General features: G+C 44.1%; 2 protein-coding genes across 4 annotated transcripts in view; both read left to right on the plus strand.

The window, feature by feature from the left end:
• Positions 1-1,174: 1,174 nt before the first annotated feature.
• rtn1a (reticulon 1a) lies at positions 1,175-21,297 on the plus strand. 3 transcript variants are annotated; one of them, XM_072458339.1, is made up of 9 exons: positions 1,175-1,610; positions 13,493-14,125; positions 14,473-15,057; positions 19,669-19,876; positions 20,063-20,201; positions 20,269-20,338; positions 20,402-20,448; positions 20,516-20,574; positions 20,714-21,297. In XM_072458339.1, the coding sequence occupies exons 1-9, from the start codon at positions 1,388-1,390 to the stop codon at positions 20,754-20,756; spliced, it is 2,007 nt and encodes a 668-aa protein (XP_072314440.1). In that variant the 5' UTR covers positions 1,175-1,387; the 3' UTR covers positions 20,757-21,297. The 3 variants fall into 3 exon arrangements, with proteins under 3 accessions (XP_072314440.1, XP_072314441.1, XP_072314442.1); XM_072458340.1 differs by lacking the exons at positions 1,175-1,610; positions 13,493-14,125; positions 14,473-15,057 and adding an exon at positions 16,599-16,957; XM_072458341.1 differs by lacking the exons at positions 1,175-1,610; positions 13,493-14,125; positions 14,473-15,057 and adding an exon at positions 18,472-18,598.
• Positions 2,815-21,325, plus strand: part of mrpl35 (mitochondrial ribosomal protein L35) — a 108,990-nt gene continuing 90,479 nt past the window's right edge. The window contains exon 1 of the mRNA XM_072458358.1: positions 2,815-2,819. The gene's annotated coding sequence lies outside the window, so the exon portion shown is untranslated. The remainder of the gene's footprint in view (positions 2,820-21,325) is intronic.

Consider the following 21,325-nt stretch of genomic DNA (forward strand, 5'->3'; position numbering starts at 1 on the left):
TTAAGGAAAGCTAGCTAGCCTAAACCATGTGCTCTCTCCCCAGTAAATAAGATGCAAACGTTTCTTGTTTGATTAAATTCAACTATATATACATAAAAACAAAAACCAGAAGCTGTGCAATGTCAACAAGCCATTGCGAGTGACTGCGTAATGCGCGAGCGTATTCCGTACAGTTGCCATGACGATGATGTCAGCACCAACATTCCGCCACTCAGAAATAAGAAAACAATTTGAACAGAATAAGTGTAAAGAATGAAGTAGATGACGGTAAATGCACCTTTACAGTGGGCTGCCAGCCGCCGATATAAGCAACAAACACAACAACTTTGACGACGAATCCCGAAGAACCGACCAGACCGAGGAAAACCAAAAGTAATAGCAAGAATCAAACAAAACTAAACAAAACTAAATCTACAAAAATAACAGAATGACAAAAATGGGAGTTGCTATAATAATAATAAACAGTAAAGAATAAAGTCTGAAGAATAAAGTTGATGGCAGTAAATGCACCTTTGCAGTTGGCTGCCAGCCGTCATTAAAAGCATCATCATCGGCGTCGTCATCATCATCACCGTCACCATCAAAACAACAACAACATCACCATCATCATCATCATCATCATCATCATCATAACAACAACTTAATATAATAATAATAATAATAATAATAATAATAATAATAATAATAATAATAATAATAATAATAATAATGATAATGATAATGATAATGATAATGATAATGATAATAATAATGATAATAAAGAACTTCGATTACAAATATCACGCAGTCACTCAAAGCTGAACAGTTGTCTATCTCAGGCACAAGTGTTTGTATGTTGCGCACGAGCGTCCGGTTGCTAAGGAGCCATTAACGGGCAGTTGCACTGAGAGCCCGCTAGATGGTGCCAAACTACAGCGCATCTACGCATCAGGAAAAAGCTTTAAACTATTTTGTTTCATAAGAGGACACTTTTTCCAAAAGCTAACACTTTAACTCTGACGAACGTATTATTGCTGACTATTACTACGGCATCTGTGCTTTCCCTGCACCACTTTTGCACACTCAATAATGGACATTAATTTGCCACGATCACCTGAATAGTGCTCTCTTTGTGCTCTTTGTATCTGTTCGTGGTCCGTATCTCGCTCCAGCACAGAGCCCGTGCCACACAGGAACCATGACGTCACCGCTGGATCACAGAACTAAAACAATCAAGCCTCACTCTTGGCTTCTCATCGACCGCCTCTAGTCCGCGGTGTCGCCAATCCGCCTGAGCTAACAGACGCCAAGCAGCTCCGCCGCGCTCATCCCCGGATCCTCACGAGATCAGATTTCACTGAGAACTCGGCCATCACAACCTGTGTCCGCAAACATCAGCGCGATAAGCATGTCTGCTCAGCCTAGTGAGGAGATAGGACCAGAAGGAAGGTGGTTTGGGGATGACTTTGGGGAGAACGGCCTGTCCGGGAACGCTCCGAGCCGGTTTGACGGGCTGCATGATGAATTTAAACCTAGAGGCAACGAGAAGACAAGCGACCCGGACCATCCATTTCGCTCTTCTCAGGACGAGGGGAATAGGCCTGTCGTTGCTATGGAAACTGTGTCTACAGGTAAACGAGCAGTTATCACTTATCATTATGTGCGGTACAGTGTGTGGTACCACCATGAACTACCAGGGTAAGCTAGATTATAAGATGCGTAGACAAGGTTACGTATGCGCACGGTCTACGCAGGCTTCATGTCAGTGCAGCTGGAGCCTGATGTCAAAAGGCCACTAACGTTATCACAGGACTCACAGTTAGAAAGACTAGACCTGCATCTAATGTCGTGGTTAGTCAATATTTTAGTGGAATGGAGTCGGGTCACATCATGTCTTATTCACTCTGGCTCAAACAGGTCAATTTGTTATGGAATAAATGTATGTTTACTGCTGTTTAAAATGCAAACCATGTCTGCAACTCGTGTATTTTATTAAAGATATAACAGACATATATTTAACCTATGTTTCAGGCAAAAGGCCTTTAGCCCAATTGCCTAGGCTAAGGCTACTAACAAAGAAGTCAACTTTATCATATAGGGTAGTTTGACATTCTCTTGCAGCCGTGACTTAACTATTTGCTGTATTTGAAATAGTGTTTTGAGAGGAAGTGTCTGTCATGTCCTGTTGTAGGCTGTCACTTCTGCTCTTGTGGGAACTGTGCACAATAAGTCACACAGGCATTGTGCATTTTCCGCTTGGCCAGTCTGTAGTGGCCACTCTCTCTCCACTGTAACAATGTAGGCCGGTCCCTAACCCATGCTAATGAAGCCTCGTCTTTGTCTCCACCAATAATAACTCACTAATAATTTATGTGTAAAGCTGTTTAATGCCTATGAGGTAAATTGAATTCTTGAAGTGACCATTGTGTTCATCCACAGGTGATAATCTATGTAATGGCTGGTTCTGTGCTTGACATTGCCTATAGCATAAAATACAGTCAAAGGCAGAACTAATCCAGGGCTAACCCTAAGCAAAACTAGAATAGAGTTTGATTTATTGCTCTATATGTTATTTTACAGCCCTTTCACTTTGCACAACAAACAGTGACATCACAATCACATGTTGACTTTCATTTGGTAGCTGTTTACAACGACGACAGCCCCAGTGAGGCAGGGGCAGGACGAATGTCTGAGTGTGGGCAGATCAGCACGAGACAGCAATATTCACCCAGGCCTCTTTCCATATCTGAGAAACAGAGCAGCCCTCAACAGACTGTACCTTCCCTGACTACACCGTGTTCCCAGAGGGGCTGCTGTTTACTTCACTGTATTGTTTGTTAAGGAATTTATTGTGTATCCACTAGTTCTTCTTTGATATACTCATAATCTATAACTCCAAAGGGTTTTGTCAAGGTGAGACCCTCTAACTGTGAATATAGTCACCATATCTTGTTTTGTCTGAGGTGACAATTTACTATTGTTTGTGCCTCCAGCAACAATTTTGCCAATATCACAGGATACACAGCAGCGGACAGCATCTCCATTAGAAGGATGCGCCGCTTTTATCATATCAATAAATCAATTTGTGTTGACCTCATAATGTCGGGACACAGGAGGGACTTGTGATACAGTTTCATAGCAATCAATATATCCTAAAATGCCAGTAATTTTGTGTCCTCTGTTTTCGTCTGCCTCTTCTGAGAAAGTGAAACACCATGCAGTCCGAGTTGATTTAGATTGACAGCTTTGAAACAAAGTGGACAGGCTGCCGACACTTGGTCTGGATCCACCCACTTCCTTCATTCAACTGTCCAGCTAAGAAAAGTACCACCAATAACACAGAGCTGCTTTCAACAGATAATGGGATCAACTAGCATGGGGCCTCAACATTTATTCCACACGGTTTAAAAACCCTTTTCCAAACTAATTGTTTTTCCATAAGTCCTGGATCAATGCTTATTGTCATGACTTTAAGAACCTCTGTTCCAATATTGATGACCGCCTGTTACTGAACGTTTGTGTGGTTATTAATGTCCTTAGATGTTGTAACCTCACACTGCAGGCAGCTCTTTCAGTCTGCCTCAGGGCAATTGTGGCATCTGCAGTATCTTACGTTTCCTCCCCTAACTAATGTTCACTGTTCATGAACAGACCACTGTAGACATAAAACATTAATGACCATAACATTCAAAATTCAGTGTGTGCCAGCCTGATTTACCGGGCTGTGATTCCTCCACTTTACACATCAGACATTTACTGTGAAAGAATCAAATTTAAGAACATGTCATTTTATCATTGATCGTCTTGTTTTACAAGGTCATGCAGTGAAAGAGAAGCCTTGAAACATGATCTGTTAAGAAGCTCTGAGCACAGTTGAAACAATATCTGTGTGTCATGTAGATGTGTGCGGATGTGATCAAAGAACCGGCAAACTGCTTTGATTAATTATGATGTCTCCTTATATAGATAGATAGAACTATTATATACTTTCATAGTCATCATTGATTTGCATGTTATTTTATCTTAATGAGCTGCATACAAATATCTTACTTCAACTTTACTTATAAACGGTGTGAGATGTCCAGTTGTTACTACCAACTCATATCCTGCTGACCTTAAGCTTGTTATTTGGAAATGTCTGGCTTAAAGGTGGTATTTTTAATTTGATCATAAATCTGTACCAAATATATTAATTTTGGCTGTGGCACACATTTATTTATCATAACGATAATGTACAGCATTTCCACATGTATTTCCAGTCACAGGTGTTTACTCAATTAAAAAATTCATGGTAAAAAAAAAAAGTGTAGTACGGGCAGCACAGAGGAGGACACTGTTGAGGATCTGCCACTCTCTCTCCTCAGGCCCACATCCAGCCCAGCAGCTGGACCCACACTATTTATAGCGCGCTCACAAAGCAGCACTGCCCCGCACAGACATGGGCAGGAGCACTAAACACAACATCCAGCTCACATCATATCTGCTCTTTCAGTTGGGAGACTCTTCGCTGCTCCTACCGGACTGTGTTCCCATTCTAGCTCTCCCTTTTTCTTAGTGACTGTAATAACTACTACAATATTATTGACATTCACAGCCTGAAAGCATTTCCAGGCTATTTGAATATTGTAATAAAATTAAACTAGCTCAGGTTGTCATTGTAAACCAGTCGTTCTTTTGGAATTTAGGTTAAAACCAGATTGTTATATCAATTTACTATTTATCAGCATGTTTTATTTTTTGTTCTTTTCTATACAAAAACTTGCAAAAGCCCCTACAGTAACCATGCATTCAGAACAGACTAAATAGTGCATGTAAACAGCACGTTATCGACAAGAACGGCTTCCCCGATCTGAACGCGAGCAGTGTTCAGTTATTGGACTTCTGTGTTAGCTACGGATTGTCCATAACGAACACCATGTTCAAGCACAAGGGTGTCCATCAGTGCACATGGCACCAGGACACCCTAGGCTGGAGATTAATGATCAACTTTGTTGTGATGTCATCTGACCTCCGGCCGCGTGTCTTGGACACTCGGGTGAAGAGAGGGGCAGAGTTGTCAACCGATCACCACCTGGTGGTGAGTTGGATCCGCTGGCGGAGGAGGAAGCCGGACAGACTTGGCAGACCCAAACGCATTGTGAGGGTCTGTTGGGAACGTCTTTTGGAGCCCTCTGTCAGCAGGGTCTTCAACTCACACCTCCGGGAGAGCTTCTCCCCGGGGAGGCTGGGAACATTGAGTCCGAATGGACCATGTTCTCGACCTCCACGGAGCTGTGGTCGCAATGTCTCAGGTGCCTGTCGCGGTGGCAACCCCTGAACCCGGTGGTGGACACTAATAGGTCTCCTTCTTCAGGCTGAAGAAGGAGACCTATTAGGCTACTTTGGCCTGTAGGACTCCTGAGGCCGTTGACAGGTATCGGCGGGCAAGCGAGCCGTAGCTTGTGCTGTCCTTGCCCCAAGTGGAGGGGGTTCAAGTATCGGGATCTTGTTCACAAGTGAGGGAAGGACGGAACGTGAGATTGACAGGTGGATCGGTGCAGCGTCTGAAGTGATGCGATCGCTGCATCGGACTGTTGTGGTAAAGAAGGAGCTGAGTCGAAAGACAAAGCTCTCGATTTACCGGTCAATCTACGTTCCTATGCATGCCCGAAAGGACAAGATGACGGATACAAGCGGTCAAAATGAGTTGCCGAAACGCTGCCGAAACGCTGCCAGAGGTGGGGTATGTTTGATACCCAGTCGCCCCTGGCAAGACCTCCTATCAAACCTTGTGCTTGGAAGCACACAACAGACCCACTGCTACACGTGCATTTCTTTATTAGCGCAACGGATCGCATCACATATTTTTTCTCCACAGATTTCCGTCTCTTCTCAGCTCAAAACAGTCTTTCTCTGTCGTCATATTATATTGAACACTGAAGGAACTCGCTAAACACACACCGGCATATCAACCACGCATGCGTGCTACTATCCTGAGAACGAGGCTGCAGGTGTGCAGTAGGACGCAATGAATGATTGACATGTGGGAGAACTATTCAGCTGTCCACGCCACGAGGAAATGAGACTCAGATTGCGCGCCAAAAATCCTTTACTATTCCTTTAATTCTTATATCGGTTGTGAAATTTTTGTTTTTTTCCCCAAATCTTTAAAATTTTGCTCAAAATTCTGATTTGGTGTCTTGATCAAAAAAGCCAATTGAAGCTATGCCATATTAAATACAGCATAGCCGTAGCAATGACAGAAACCTCCAATGTTAAATCGCAAAATCTCCATTTCCCACTTTTACAAACTCCTCATAAGCCATCAACATTTTTATAATACACAATTTTTTCTCAGAATTTAAATTATTTTTTAATATATGTTCTGCTCCTGAGCTATAACCAAAACAGTAACTTTTAAAAACTCTGATACGACTAGAAAGGTTATTTTGGTTGGAAATATACCCTATAATAAACCTAGTGTGTGTCCAAAGAAAAGAGCTTCTTACCCTGATTGGTTTGTGAAGACCCCTGATGTTTGAGACAGACGCCGCTGATCACAAAAAAAGAAAAAACAACTCTTCTTCTGTGTTTTTTGGCAATTGGTATCCAAGTGTTACATTACTGTCACCTACTTCTTCTTTTTGTTTTATGGTGTTTGGCATCCAAGTGTTACATTACCGCCACCTTAGACTTCTTCTTGAGACTTTAGACTTTATTCTTTCGACTTCTTCTTTGGTGTTTTATGGCAGTTGATATCCAAGTGTTACATTTCCGCCATCTGCTGTGTTTTACGTCTTAGACTTTATTCTTTAGACTTTATTTTTTAGACTTTATTCTTTAGACTGTATGTTTCTTTAGACTGTCTATTCTTTAGACAGTTTGTCTTCTCATTCTTCTTCTTCTTTGGTGTTTTATTGCGGTTGGTATCAAAGTGTTACATTACTGCTAGACTTTATTCCTAAGACTTTATTCCTAAGACGTTATTCCTAAGACTTTATTCCTTAGACTTTTTACATTACTGCCACCTACTTCTTCTTTAGACTCCGAATGAGAAGTTGTTCTAAAGGAGAGTATCTAAAGTGACTTTCTAGAATCTTGGTCTTTATGATACTGAATCCTGACATCACAGTTACGGTTTTTATGCAAGAACATGAGATGGGTAGTCTAGGTGGTGAGGGGCCTCGGGCTTTGGGTGGTTGGAGGAAAAAAGTAATGAAGTCCAAAGAGTGAAGTCCAAAGAATGAAGTCCAAAGAATGAAGTCCAAAGAATGAAGTCCAAAGAGTGAAGTCCAAAGAATGAAGTCCAAAGAATGAAGTCTAAAGAATGAAGTCTAAGAATAAAGTCTAAAGAATAAAGTCTAAAGAACAAAGTCTAAAGTCTAAAGAACAAAGTCTAAAGTCTAACTACAGTAGGTGGCGGTAATGCAGGTGTCCCTACGGCAACGTCTATCTGTGGATAGAGAGGATTTTGTACTCTTTATGGTGGATGTTATAAACTGTGCTGCTCAGACTCAAAGCAGAACTGAAAGGATCAGGATCATTGCTAAAGCTGCAGGGAGATTCCTTGGAACAAAGGAGCTTGATTGGGCAGATATAGAAAACAGGCTAAAGGCGCTAAATGGGAGTCGGAGTGATGGGGGTCTGCTTTTGGGGAGTCAGAGTGATCAGAGTGACGAGATGGGGGTGGGGGTGGTCTCCTGTCCTCGCCCAGTCTCGTAGACGCACGGCTACCAAGCAGCGACATCAGTGGAAATATTAAAGCCTATAGAATGAAGCCTAAAGAATAAAGCTGTACGGTGGAAGCACCGAACGTCAAAGAAGGAGAGGAAGATGAAGAAGAGTCTCCCTGGAATAAAGCCGGTTGGTCTCTGAAACAACAACAACTATTCTAGTCACAAAGACATATCATGACCTCATGGGCTTTGTAACACCAAAGCAATGGAAGGAGTACTTTTTACGGACTACGTCTGAGGAATAAAGTCTGGCGGTAATGCAACAACAGTATTCTGAGGCGGTAATGCGACAGGACTACGATAAAACACCAAAGAAGAAGAAGAAGAAGAAGAAGAGCTAGTCTCCGGTCTGGAGAGACGGGAGATGGCGGAGGAGAGTGGATCGGTGGTCGAAGACGTTCTGGACGGCGTGGAGGAGCAGCCTTTTCTGGCTGCACGTGCCCGGAAACGTAAAAAGTCCCTTAGCTCGTCCGAGGGTTCTGGGAATGAGCAGCAGGATGAGGCTGAAGCTATTGATATCCGGGGTGAGAGCAGTGACTGTAAGGTGATCATAAAGCTTGCACAGGATAGTGCATCCTTTAAGGAGTGGAATTCAGTGGCATTGTCAAAGAGCCTAACTGTAGCTGTGGGAGTGATCAAGAGTGCAAGTGTCCTTAGAGATGGCTCGCTGCTGGTCGTGTGCAAGGACGCGGCTCAGCAACGGAAGGCGATTGGAACGTCTGGGTGGAAAGGACATTCTTGTGTCTGATGCTGAAAGAAACACGGTCAGAGGAGTTATCGTAGGTGTTCCTACGGCGACGTCTGTGGATGAAGTTAAGGAGAATTTGACGGGAGCTACGGTGGTGGACGCTAGGCGGTTGAAGGTGACCCGGTCTGGGGTAAGATGTGACAGCCTGTCGGTAATGGTAACACTTGAAGGGAGGTGCCTGCCTAGTAAGGTGTTCATTGGGTTCATGTGCCATGACGTTAGGCCATATGTTCCACCGCCCCTGCGTTGCTTTAAGTGCCAGCGCTTTGGGCATATTGCAGCGGTCTGTAGAGGGAGGCAAAGATGTGGTAAATGTGCAGGAGATCACGAGTATGGGAAGTGTGACGTGGGAGCAAAACTGAAGTGCTGTAACTGTGGGGAAGAACATAGCTCTGCCTACGGGGGATGCAGGTTTAGCAAAAGAGCTGCTGAGGTGCAGAAAATAAAGGTCTCTCAAGGTATTTCCTATGCAGATGCAGTCAAGAAAGTTTCAAGTAACGAGTTTAGAGTAAATACAGAGAGAGGAGCCAGCGCTGCTCCCAGCCAGGGCGAAATGAGAAAGGCCAGCGTGGCTCCCAAGAGGTGTGAAGGTTTCAAGAGTGGAGGTCCCAAGTGTGCAGGTTCCAGAATTAATGAGAATACCCTGGTTGTGGATAGAGAGGATTTTGTACTCTTTATGGTGGATGTTGTAAACTGTGCTGCTCAGACTCAAAGCAGAACTGAAAGGATCAGGATCATTGCTAAAGCTGCAGGGAGATTCCTTGGAACAAAGGAGCTTGATTGGGCAGATATAGAAAACAGGCTAAAGGCGCTAAATGGGAGTCGGAGTGATGGGGGTCTGCTTTTGGGGAGTCAGGGTGATCAGAGTGACGAGATGGGGGTGGGGGTGGTCTCCTGTCCTCGTCCAGTTGTTGTTGTTGTTGTTGTTGTTTTATGGCGGTTGGCATCCAAGTGTTGCATTACCGCCAGACTTTATTCCTCAGACTTTGTCGTAGTCCTCAGACTCTGTCGTAGTCCGTAAAAGTACTCCTTCCATTGCTTTGGTGTTACAAAGCCCATGAGGTCATGATATGTCTTTGTGACTAGAATAGTTGTTGTTTCAGAGACCAACCGGCTTTATTCCAGGGAGACTCTTCTTCATCTTCCTCTCCTTCTTTGACGTTCGGTGCTTCCACCGTACAGCGTTAGGCTTCATTCTATAGGCTTTAATATGTCCACTGATGTCGCTGCTTGGTAGCCGTGCGTCTACGAGACTGGGCGAGGACAGGAGACCACCCCCACCCCCATCTCGTCACTCTGATCACTCTGACTCCCCACAAGCAGACCCCCATCACTCCGACTCCCATTTAGCGCCTTTAGCCTGTTTTCTATATCTGCCCAATCAAGCTCCTTTGTTCCAAGGAATCTCCCTGCAGCTTTAGCAATGATCCTGATCCTTTCAGTTCTGCTTTGAGTCTGAGCAGCACAGTTTACAACATCCACCATAAAGAGTACAAAATCCTCTCTATCCACAACCAGGGTATTCTCATTAATTCTGGAACCTGCACACTTGGGACCTCCACTCTTGAAACCTTCACACTTCTTGGGAGCCACGCTGGCCTTTCTCATTTCGCCCTGGCTGGGAGCAACGCTGGCTCCTCTCTCTGTATTTACTCTAAACTCGTTACTTGAAACTTTCTTGACTGCATCTGCATAGGATATACCTTGAGAGACCTTTATTTTCTGCACCTCAGCAGCTCTTTTGCTAAACCTGCATCCCCCGAAGGCAGAGCTATGTTCTTCCCCACAGTTACAGCACTTCAGTTTTGCACCCACGTCACACTTCCCATACTCGTGGTCTCCTGCACATTTACCACATCTTTGCTTCCCTCTACAGACCGCTGCAATATGCCCAAAGCGCTGGCACTTAAAGCAACGCAGGGGCGGCGGAACATATGGCCTGACGCTATAGCACATGTACCCAATGAACACCTTACTAGGCAGGCACCTCCCTTCAAGTGTTACCATTACCGACAAGCTGTCACATCTTACCCCAAACCGGGTCACCTTCAAACGCCTAGCGTCCACCACCGTAACTCCAGTCAAATTCTCCTTAACTTCATCCACAGACGTCGCCGTAGGGACACCTACGATAACTCCTCTGACCGTGTTTCTTTCAGCATCAGACACAAGAATGTCCTTTCCACCCAGACGTTTAGCTCCAATCGCCTTCCGTTGCTGAGCCGCGTCCTTGCACACGACCAGCAGCGAGCCATCTCTAAGGACACTCGCACTCTTGATCACTCCCACAGCTACAGTTAGGCTCTTTGACAATGCCACTGAATTCCACTCCTTAAAGGATGCACTATCCTGTGCAAGCTTTATGATCACCTTACAGTCTCTGCTCTCACCCCGGATATCAATAGCTTCAGCCTCATCCTGCTGCTCATTCCCAGAACCCTCGGACGAGCTAAGGGACTTTTTACGTTTCCGGGCACGTGCAGGCAGAAAAGGCTGCTCCTCCACGCCGTCCAGAACGTCTTCCATCCCCGATCCACTCTCCTCCGCCATCTCCCGTCTCTCCAGACCGGGTGTTGAGCAAGGTCTCCTCACAGTTTTAGTCCAGGGCTCAAAGTCTCGTAGACGCATGGCTACCAAGCAGCGACATCAGTGGACATATTAAAGCCTATAGAATGAAGCCTAAAGAATAAAGCTGTACGGTGGAAGCGCCGAACGTCAAAGAAGGAGAGGAAGATGAAGAAGAGTCTCCCTGGAATAAAGCCGGTTGGTCTCTGAAACAACAACAACTATTCTAGTCACAAAGACATATCATGACCTCATGGGCTTTGTAACACCAAAGCAATGGAAGGAGTACTTTTACGGACTACGATAGTCTGAGGACTACGAAAAGTCTGAGGAATAAAGTCTGGCGGTAATGCAACAATTGGATGCCAACCGCCATAAAACAACAACAACAACTTGGATATCAACCGCCATAAAACAGCAACGAAGAAGAAGAGGAAGAGGAAGAAGAAAAAAAAGAAAAGACAACTTTGCTCCTAAGTGTGAAGGTTTCAAGTGTGGAGCTTCCAGAATGACTGAGAATACCTTGATTTTGGACGGGAAGGGATGTTAATAAACTGTGCTGCTCAAACTCACAGCACACTTAAACTTAAACAAAGAGAGAACTGAAAGGATAAGGACCATTGCTAAAGCTGCAGGAAGATTCCTTGGAGCAAAAGAGCTTGAATGGGCAGAAAGGCGCTCAAGTCGCTAAATGGGAGTCAGAGTAAAGAAATTCCCCATTTGGAGAATCAGAGTAATCAGAGTAAAGAAATGGAAGTAGGGGCGTTGCTGGTCTGTCAACAGAAGCTATTGAAGCTATGCCATAATTCTTACGGAATAGCTTCAATTGGCTTTTTTGATTGGGACACCAAAACAGATTTTGCGCAAATTTTGAAACATTTTGGAAAAACAATTTTTTTGCATCCCATATAAGAATTCATGTCACTCTGTAGGAGGCGGTTGTTCTCAAAGAGCAGGTCCAACCTTGAAAGTTCAACGTCTGAGTCACATTCGGGTGGAATCGGCTCCAAGCGCTCCCAAGTACAGCCAGCCTGAGTTCAAATCCCGACAATGACAATTTACTGCATGTCCTCCTTCTATCTCATCCCCCATTTAAAAAAAAGCTGTTATTAATTAATGAATTCATATTAAATCAATATCAGACAAAATATCTCTGTCCCAATAGAGCTAGGGATTGCTACGGCAACGGTAAAACAATTTTTATAATTTCGGAGTTCATAAACAATTGTGCTCATGATTCTGGACACAATATTTAAAAGCAAGTTGAATAAATTCAAAAATACTAATAATCTTTAGGCGCAGATTGGACAATGCTGTTGCAATGACACTGTTATGTTATACCAATGAGAAAATAGCCAAATCTCAGAAATGTGCACAATTTCACACTTTATACTTTAACAAACTTCTCCTTGTTCACTGACAGTTGTTTCAATTTGCCTTGCCAATGCACAGAAGCATGCCATTCAAATAAGACTGAGGGCGCGTCAGTGCCATGTCTATGGTCACGAGAGCCAAAAACAAAGCACAGCTCGCTCTGGCTTTAATTCTTTATATGATCATTATTCTTATTATATTCAAAAAAAGTTTGCTGCAGAGCTAGATAGTGTCAAGGAAAGTAAAAATATTATTAGGGCATCGCCGTCTGCCCAACCAAATGTCAGACATATTGGATAAAAGTTTGCTAAGCATGACTCAACAGTTAATTTTTTTTAAAACTTGTATTAACTCTTAGGACGTTTGCCTGAAAAAGCTGAAGTTTTGTGAAAATGGTGCTGAGGAGTTATGTCTTTACTGTTATCTGTGCGGTGAAGCCTCAAATATAACCAGAATTTCAGACATTTCAGAAAGGTTTAATTTTCTAACATTTGCTCACACAAAGTCCAAACGGCGTCAAATTTCAATCAGTTGTTAATCTCTTTGAACCAACTGTAGGTGAAATAATAGAAATAATATAATTTGGCAAGTTAGCGCACCCTACAGAGTTTCATGAAATTTTATAGATTTTATGAAAAATGGGACAAAATTCTATTTTGGCATCCCGATCAAAAAAGTTAGTGAGATCCATGTCATAGTTCTTTCAGCACAGCCGTAGCAATTCCAATTGGGAAAATATTTCTAAAATTTTGTTTACACTTCATACTTTTACACACTCCTTGGGCATTTGCCCAACCAAGCTTAAATTTGGGGGAAATTATCTTGAAGAGTGGAGCATAAAAATGTATCAACATAGTATTACAATCTATGTGCGGAACAGCAGCAAACCTTTCCCAAAATATTTTAATTTTCAGTACACAATAATGCCCATATTTGTAAAGGAAAGGGGAGAAGGCACAAATTATCCACAGATTCAGCAATAGGTGTAATAAAAGGAGGAAGAATATGGCACATTAGCTCCCCCTCTTGCGTTGCGGGGTGGCAGTGTGGCGTGGGCCAATCATTGCCGCTTTCGGTTGTATTTAAATTGTATTTCTGTTCTGTATTTCAGATGACCTGATGTCTGGACTTTTCAAGAAGGGTATGACTGATGATGATGGAGATGTGTACACCTCCTTGATGTCCAGTCAGAGCTACACGTCCAGCTCTGATTCCTCCCATGTGACTGAGACCTCCAAGACAGTCCCCCCGGACTACAGCTTCAGTACCAAGAAGGACCTGCTCGATGACACGTCCAAATCATACAATTACATGGACATCAGCCACGGAGAGGAGCGCAGTGTAAAGCATGGCCTCCAGGACTCTCCTGGACGGGACGATCTGGGAGGCTACATGGACAAGAGCCCAGATGAGGAGGAAGAGGAGGATGATGAAGAGGAAAACCTGGGTTCTGCTTTAGGATCACACTCATTCCCTTATGTGGAGGAGCCATCAGATGAGGAGATGTCCGACTACCGCTCGTACAGGAACCTGGGGGGCACACCACAGGCCAGTCCCGTGAAGATTACCCTGACAGAATCTAAGCCGGCCTATGCCAAAATGGAGCCCCAGCAGTGCCCTGTCTCAACAAGTGCTACAGACAGCGAGAACATCCTCAGTGTGGGGATAAAGGGGGTCCCCACAGTCATCTTGTCAGAGCCAGAGGATGAGAGCCCCGCGTCCACTCCCAATGCATCACCTACACGTAAGTGCACTGCTATCACCACACACCAACTGCCCCAACACAATCCTACAATCCCCTTCTTTTGGAATGTCAAAATAATATAAAGACATAACAAGCTGTTTGTTAAGACACTGTGGGAAGTGATAACCACATTGGGCTGGGCAATATGCCAGAAATGTATCACAACAGTTTCCCTCATATAAAACAATCTTCATCTACTAATTTCTTTAACATTTGATTTCAAATCAAAACAAATAAATAAATAATAATTTTAGTCATTTAACACAAAATATGTCAAATGTATTCCTCTTGTAAAACACGTATGAACAAATAATTCAGTAATAGTGTGTTATAATTTGTCCACTTAGAGAAAGAATTCCCAGTGAAGCCGGCAGTGGGCTCACATGACGGGAGCAGTGCAGAGAGCGGAGACTCGGAGATTGAGTTAATGCCAGAGGAACTCAACAGGACCAGCACAAACCCATTTAGCCAGCCCCCCAAAAGCACCCCCAGCAACCCCTTTAACCACCCTCCACCAGCCAAAGGAGCACTCGGCCTGGGGGGTCCCCATGCTGCGCCCCCCACCTACAGCATCCTGAGAGAAGAGAGGGAGGCGGAGCTGGACAGCGACCTCTTCATCGAGTCCGCGTCCGAGGAGAGCCCCAAAAGAGAGCAGGGATTTGGGTGTCCCAAACACATTGCTCCGTCTCCCCTGGTCCCCACCACCACACCCCCCCGCACGGTCACTGAGCCGGAGCCGGTCCAGCTCATGAGCACAGAAAAGCCTAAAGTCCTGGTAAAAAGTGAAGAGGAGCGCCCCAAAGCGAAACCACCCACTGCAGCCGTAACCCCCGAGGTGAGGGCCGACAAAGCTTCAGCGGATGAAACGCTCAAGGAAGAGGTGAAGAAGACTAACATCGCTAACGTCTTCAAAGGATTCAGCAAACAGAAAGGTAAATGAGTTCAGTCTTTGAAATGTTGTTGTGAAATTGAGCTGCTATTTTAGTTTTTGGTGCAACTTTAACCGAAAGGAAATGAAACTGAGTGAAGTGAGTTTTATTATTTTCAGTTCTAGACATCATATTTTTGTATTCTCTGACTCCTCATCACTGAAAACTTGGCAAAGAACTAATAAGCATATTATAAACATTTCGTATAATATGCTTATTTTTTATATTTGTCTATGGAACCTTCAAGGCCTGATCAAGGAAGCCAAGCGAGGCCGGGGCAGTACATGGATGGAAGACTGCTGGGGAAAAAAGGGTGCCACAATGGGGCAGCAGAGGCTCTATAGGAAATTGTTGTTGTGTTCTTAGGTAAAACACTTAATTTGCCTTTTCTTGTATAAATGTGGTGAAAATGGAGATAGCCGCCGTCTATTTTGTCTATTTCAGTCGATCTTCCTTTAGTAGTAGCATACCACTAGAGAATGAATGCAATATAACGCGTCTATGGTACTATTTTTTGTTGTTGTTGTTGTTGTTGTTATATTTCTCACTTGATTCTGACTCATCTTTGTTTACTTTGAGTTCAGCACATTGACAGTCTGTTTTACTTTCAGAAGGTGTGCTGCCCCCTGGTGGTACACAATTGGCCAAACAGAAAATTACATACCCAGCACTCTTAATCTATTTCAGAATGGCCGTCATTGCCGGACATTAGGAGATCATGTTGTGGTGTATGGATTTATATGACAAATAGAGGCGACAATGACTCCACTGATTATACGCTTGGATTAACCCCCTCCCTTTTCCTCCAACCCCCCACATCCCCTCTCGGCAGAAAGTTCTAGAAAAACTGAAAAGCAGGTCATATGTGTTTCTCTGTGTACCAGTAGAGGGAGTAACACGCAAGAGCCATTCCTCACAGGAGATGGCACATACAGTATTTGTTTTGAAAGCAGTGTGTGTCCGCCTTCTCGTCGGTTTCCATGGCGACAGTTAGGATGAGCATGCCGAGACCGGCCATGCTGAGCACTGACCTGATAGAGCCGCTTTGAACAGACGGCGTGAGGTGTGGTCATTTTGTGGGGTGTCTGATGTCATCAATGTTCTGAGGGTGATATTGGTTTTGGATAACACTAAATGCATTGTAACGCACCCCGCAGGGACTGTTCCGTGCTCTTTGTTGATGAATTATTTAGACAAAAGCACTCTGAAATGATGCGTGAGTTGAAGTGGAAACTGCTATTTGCAGCGTTGCATGGCGAGACAGAAAAGCACAGAGCTGGAGGTGTGCCAAATGTGTGCTTTGTAACGCGGGTCAATGCCGAGCCTACGTCTACACTGGACAAAAGCGTTGAATCGGATTGTGACATCAGAATAATTGAAGAGAAGGTCTATGGAATGCCCTTTTACATTTACACAGAGGATGCAGATAACATAAACAGTCTGTCCCTTCCCAGCCAGCACATAATATTTAAATATGTATATTCTACTTGCATCCCAACCATGTGTGGTGATCCTGGGAGTGTCTGTGCCCACCCTCTGACACCCCCAGGCTCTTAATCATTGCGTGGCGGCTCTCTGCAGCATCATTGTGGTGTTCGCTGTCGGACCACCCTCCCCCATCACTCGCTGTGGACTGAGCAGCATCAGCGCAGCCTCACAGCATCAGTAAGCGTGTATCTCCCCACAAGCCTCTCTCCCTCCTGCTCGCTCCGTGCCGTTTGCATCTTTTTTCCACCATTCATGCCTCTCTGAGATGAGTGAGTGAGTCGCTGGTGCAGAAAAAGGGAGAGAACGTCGACAACCACAGAAGAATCGAGCGAGCGAGCGAGCGGACATAGCAGCATGCAGGCCACCGCAGACAGCAGTAAGAAGGAAGGCTCCTGGAGCGGCTGGAAGGGCCAGGGTACACTTTTTACATCTATGTTCATGTGTTTGTGTTCATGCTGTGTGGGAGCAGCTGCTCTGTGTCTTTATATGTGCACGATAGGCCTCTATGTTGGACATGCCCCTCACTATGGTTCAGGCAGTGAGGAGCATGCTTGGTAAAATGTCTGTAGGGAATCTGTGGCTGCTGTAACCTAAGGCGTGGCTAGCTTTTTGTTAGCTGTAATAGACAGGGGGCCAGTCTCTGTTTTTATCTGAGGAGGCGGCTGCAGCATCAGGACCGTCCTGACAGACCGTCTCCATGGTAACCAGGGCACACCCATTCTCATTACATCAGCCTCTGTGCTGCTGCCATGGCACCGAGCAGCCTTCATCCGGGGCTTTGAAACACTTTGGTCATGGAAAAAGAGCTGAAAGAAGATGGCGTCTCTCAGATGCACATTATGTCTTTTTGTCTAATACTCTTGATAGCTTGGTCCTGTCTATCCACAGCTCTATGTAGAAAGCTGTGACTCCTCCTTACTATATGTCATTGCTGGGCTGAATCGCTGAGTCACATGTTTTAGATGCAGAATCACCTTGCACCTGATCATTTTTCTGTTTAGTCATTGTCCTCGTGTAGAGAGCTGCACTGAGGCACAGCCGCCTCACAAACGCATTGACAAAGATACAGGGAGCCTTCTCATCACATACATCATCTTAAACACTACATTAATACTTATTAATACATATTCAGTGGACACACACACATTCTGTTACATTGACTTAAATGTATTTACTAGAGACTTATCGTAATCTTAACCTTAACTAACCCACCCACACTCACATATGCACTATACATCCAAGCCCTGCATCACTCGTTTTAACTGATGTCATTTTTGACCAAACCTGGATATAATGGCTCCACTATGCTGCTCCTTGATCAAATGTGTGTTTAAAAGGCTCCTGAGATTTGATCATTTATTTTATGCAGAGACATGGTTTGTCAAAACACTCAGACTTTAACCTCATGGATAAAGATGTTGACATTCTCAGTCCTAGTCAGCACAGGCTCTGACTAAAGCATGACTACATTAAAATGACTACACAACAACATTAAATAATAAGTAGATTGGGGAGATAGATGTTGGCCTTGTTCCTCAGTTGCCTTTAGGAGCTCTCTGCTCGGGTTTCAAAGTGTGTGCTGTAGCCTACATTGTTACTCATCTCTATCACTATGTGAAAAAAGACCACTTATTTTAAAATCAAATAGCTCAATGACAGCAACAATATAACAACGTCAAAGACCACAGTGGAGAAGATGAGCTTGTAAGATCTGGCTTTTAGACAACTGTGTCCCTGTTCCTGGCTGTTCTGCCCTGGGAGAGTAGTAACCATAGTTACTGCATCAGGCAGGTTCCTCTGGTCGTCCTAAAACAGAGCGGGTTGAGGGCGTGGTCTCTTAGGGCACAGTCTGAGCTGGGCGTCACCAAAGTTGCTGTAGTCAAAATGTGCTTCTCCGGTAACTCCACCTACTGGCCCGCCCTTCTCATCAAAGGCTGCTGCAATTGGCTGCTGTGTGTGTGTGGCCCCACCCCGTTTTTCAGCCAGCCCTTCCACTGCTCTCCTTTTGTCTGTGGATAAAGCAGCTGCCTTTCTTTATTTGTCATGGGAGCCACAGGTCAGTACTTTCTCCAGTCTGTTATTGTCATCATGTGACGCTTTGGGTTTTGCCGCTCGGATCTCAGGTGTGTCGTGTCAGTTAGAGCAGAGCTAGTGTAGGAACTGTCCTGGCTAGAATGGTACTGACCTAACCAACTTCTTTCTCTCTTACTACACTACAGAGGCTTTATTTTAGCCACAATGACTTCCACTAGATGCCTTTGGCTCGGAGTAAAGATGGCTGTCACCACTGTGCTGTTCACAGATCCAAAGCTAAAATTAGAGCTGGTCTACCAGCAGGCAGCCCACAGAGGAAACCCAGGAGAGCTGGAAGACAAAGAGACAGAAGTGCATGTTAACTCCTGCCACTCACCTCATGCAGGATTTAGAACCTGTGACTGTCTCGTCCGGATTTAGAGTTCTCATTTAGAAACTGTGAGGGGCCAACAGCAGATTGGGGCCTGTACTTTACTGACAGCGTGGCTCACATTTCAGGCTGTAGGGACTCCTCTGATGCCAGGTCACCCCACTCCCCTTCCCATGTTTGTGCAGGTCACTCCGAGCTGTTATCAGTGCTGATAGTGTTCTATTTGTGCTGTCACTCTCCAGTGCAGGACGGTGATCACAAGTCCCAGAGGCAGCAGCTGGATGATTACCTGTGTGTGAGAACAGGACAGGTGTACATTAGAGCTATAGGCTGCATATTACTGTGTTCTAACTAGAAGCTCTGACCGTTTGATGTATGGTCATAATGTCACATGTTTAATCTGGTTAAATTTAAAATAATGTATTTTGATATGAAGGATTATGAGTCAAACATCAAATGAAACTAAACATAAGAAAAGCAAAGTCTAAATCATGTCTTACGTTTTAACCAGGACTAAACAAGGCCAAAGGATATCAAATGCAAAACAAATGCTTTGTTTTAGGAAATCCATGGCCCTAGTTCAATTTGTTTGAGACCAAGCTATATCATTGTGAGATGATGTTTTCTGAAATACACTTGTTTTGCCAACATAAAACCTGCTGAAGCTGCTTGTTTCTTTTAATCCTAATGTGGCTCCTGACTTGGTCTTTTGGTTCCCGTAGCGATGGACCTACTGTACTGGAGGAACATGAAGCAGTCTGGGGCAGTGTTCAGCAGCGTGCTCCTGCTGCTCTTCTCCCTCACACAGTTCAGTGTGGTCAGTGTGACAGCCTACCTGGCCCTGGCCTCCCTCTCTGCCACCATCAGCTTCAGGATCTACAAGTCTGTGCTGCAGGCCGTGCAGAAGACCGACGAGGGCCATCCTTTCAAGTGAGTGATGAAAGATGAAACTCTAATTCAACTGCAAACCTCACATTTTTTAAAAGGTTGACTGGGATGATTATATTTCTAATGAACACACTCCATATGGACCCGTCTCTGACACAAAAATAAAGCAAAACTATAATTTGTGACATGAGCCATATTTTGACCTGATATCTCCTTTTGTCACCCCAGAGCCTACCTGGAAATAGAAATGACTCTGTCCCAGGACCAGATCAGTAAATACGCTGACAAAATCCTCCTTTACGCAAACACCTGTATGAAGGAGCTCCGCCGCCTGTTTCTGGTGCAGGACCTGATCGACTCACTCAAGGTCTGTCTCATTCAGGGTTTTCAGTGGAATTTGAGCCATACTTTAAAACACTGCATTTGTGTTTCAGTTTGCTGTTCTGATGTGGCTTCTCACTTATGTGGGGGCCCTCTTCAATGGCCTCACGCTTCTCATCCTTGGTGAGCTTTTTCTTTTTTTTGGGGTTATTTTTGAGTGATGTTAACCCTTCTTTGTGTCTCCAGGAGTGGTGTCCATGTTCACCATGCCTGTGGTCTATGAGAAGCATCAGGTATGTGGCCAGACGCAGTGCTCACAGCCCTCATGTGGTCAAAGGTTAATTTTTATCGTTATTGCAGGCGCAGATTGACCAGTATGTTGGATTGATACGGACACAAGTCAATGGCGTGGTGGGAAAGTGAGTCAATTTTTGTGTTAATTCTTATTTAATGTGAAAAGACTGAAAGTATAATGCAGATGTCCCGAGGACTCTCCCTCAGGCTCACTTTTTTCCTACATTTTTATTTTATCATTTATTATTACCCATTTCTGTCTAGAATACAAGCAAAGATTCCCGGGGCCAAGAGGAAGGAGGAGTAGAGCTGGATCAGAGAAGTGTCACCTCTGTGTTAATCCACTGGACTTCACCTGTATAGCAGTTCCACACTAACACACTATCCCAACTACATCTGTTTATAGACACAACTTGAGGATAAAAAGATAACATTTGTGTTGCTTATTATGATGTGCATGAAGTCAAGCCTTGGAGAAAATGTATCTTTTGTGCAGTTTTTTCATGCTATATTTTTGTTTTGCAGTGCTTACGAGACTGGAACGTTAGGTCCAGAACAGCTCATTCATTTGATGTTGCCATGCACAAAATAATTCAACAATAAGCGTCTTATAGATGTGGTAACTGTAAGGTTTGATTTTTGTATATTCAGAAGCAACAATGCAATGTTTTAGGTACTGATGTACTACTATGACGACAAGTCTGGTGATATTTGGCTTGTTTGAATAACCGTCCAACTTTGTACTATGTTTAACTATATTCTGTAGTTCTTCAAGACCCTGGACTCTTAACTATTTGCACTTACAGTATGTATTTAATTACAGGAAAATAAATGTTCCTAGATGTAAATCTGAGTTTCTGTATCACAACACCTGCT

The sequence above is a fragment of the Eucyclogobius newberryi genome, unplaced genomic scaffold, assembly GCF_026437365.1.
Source record: "Eucyclogobius newberryi isolate DKJ021-1_F unplaced genomic scaffold, fEucNew1.0.hap1 SCAF_21, whole genome shotgun sequence".
Classification (NCBI taxonomy): domain Eukaryota; kingdom Metazoa; phylum Chordata; class Actinopteri; order Gobiiformes; family Gobiidae; genus Eucyclogobius; species Eucyclogobius newberryi.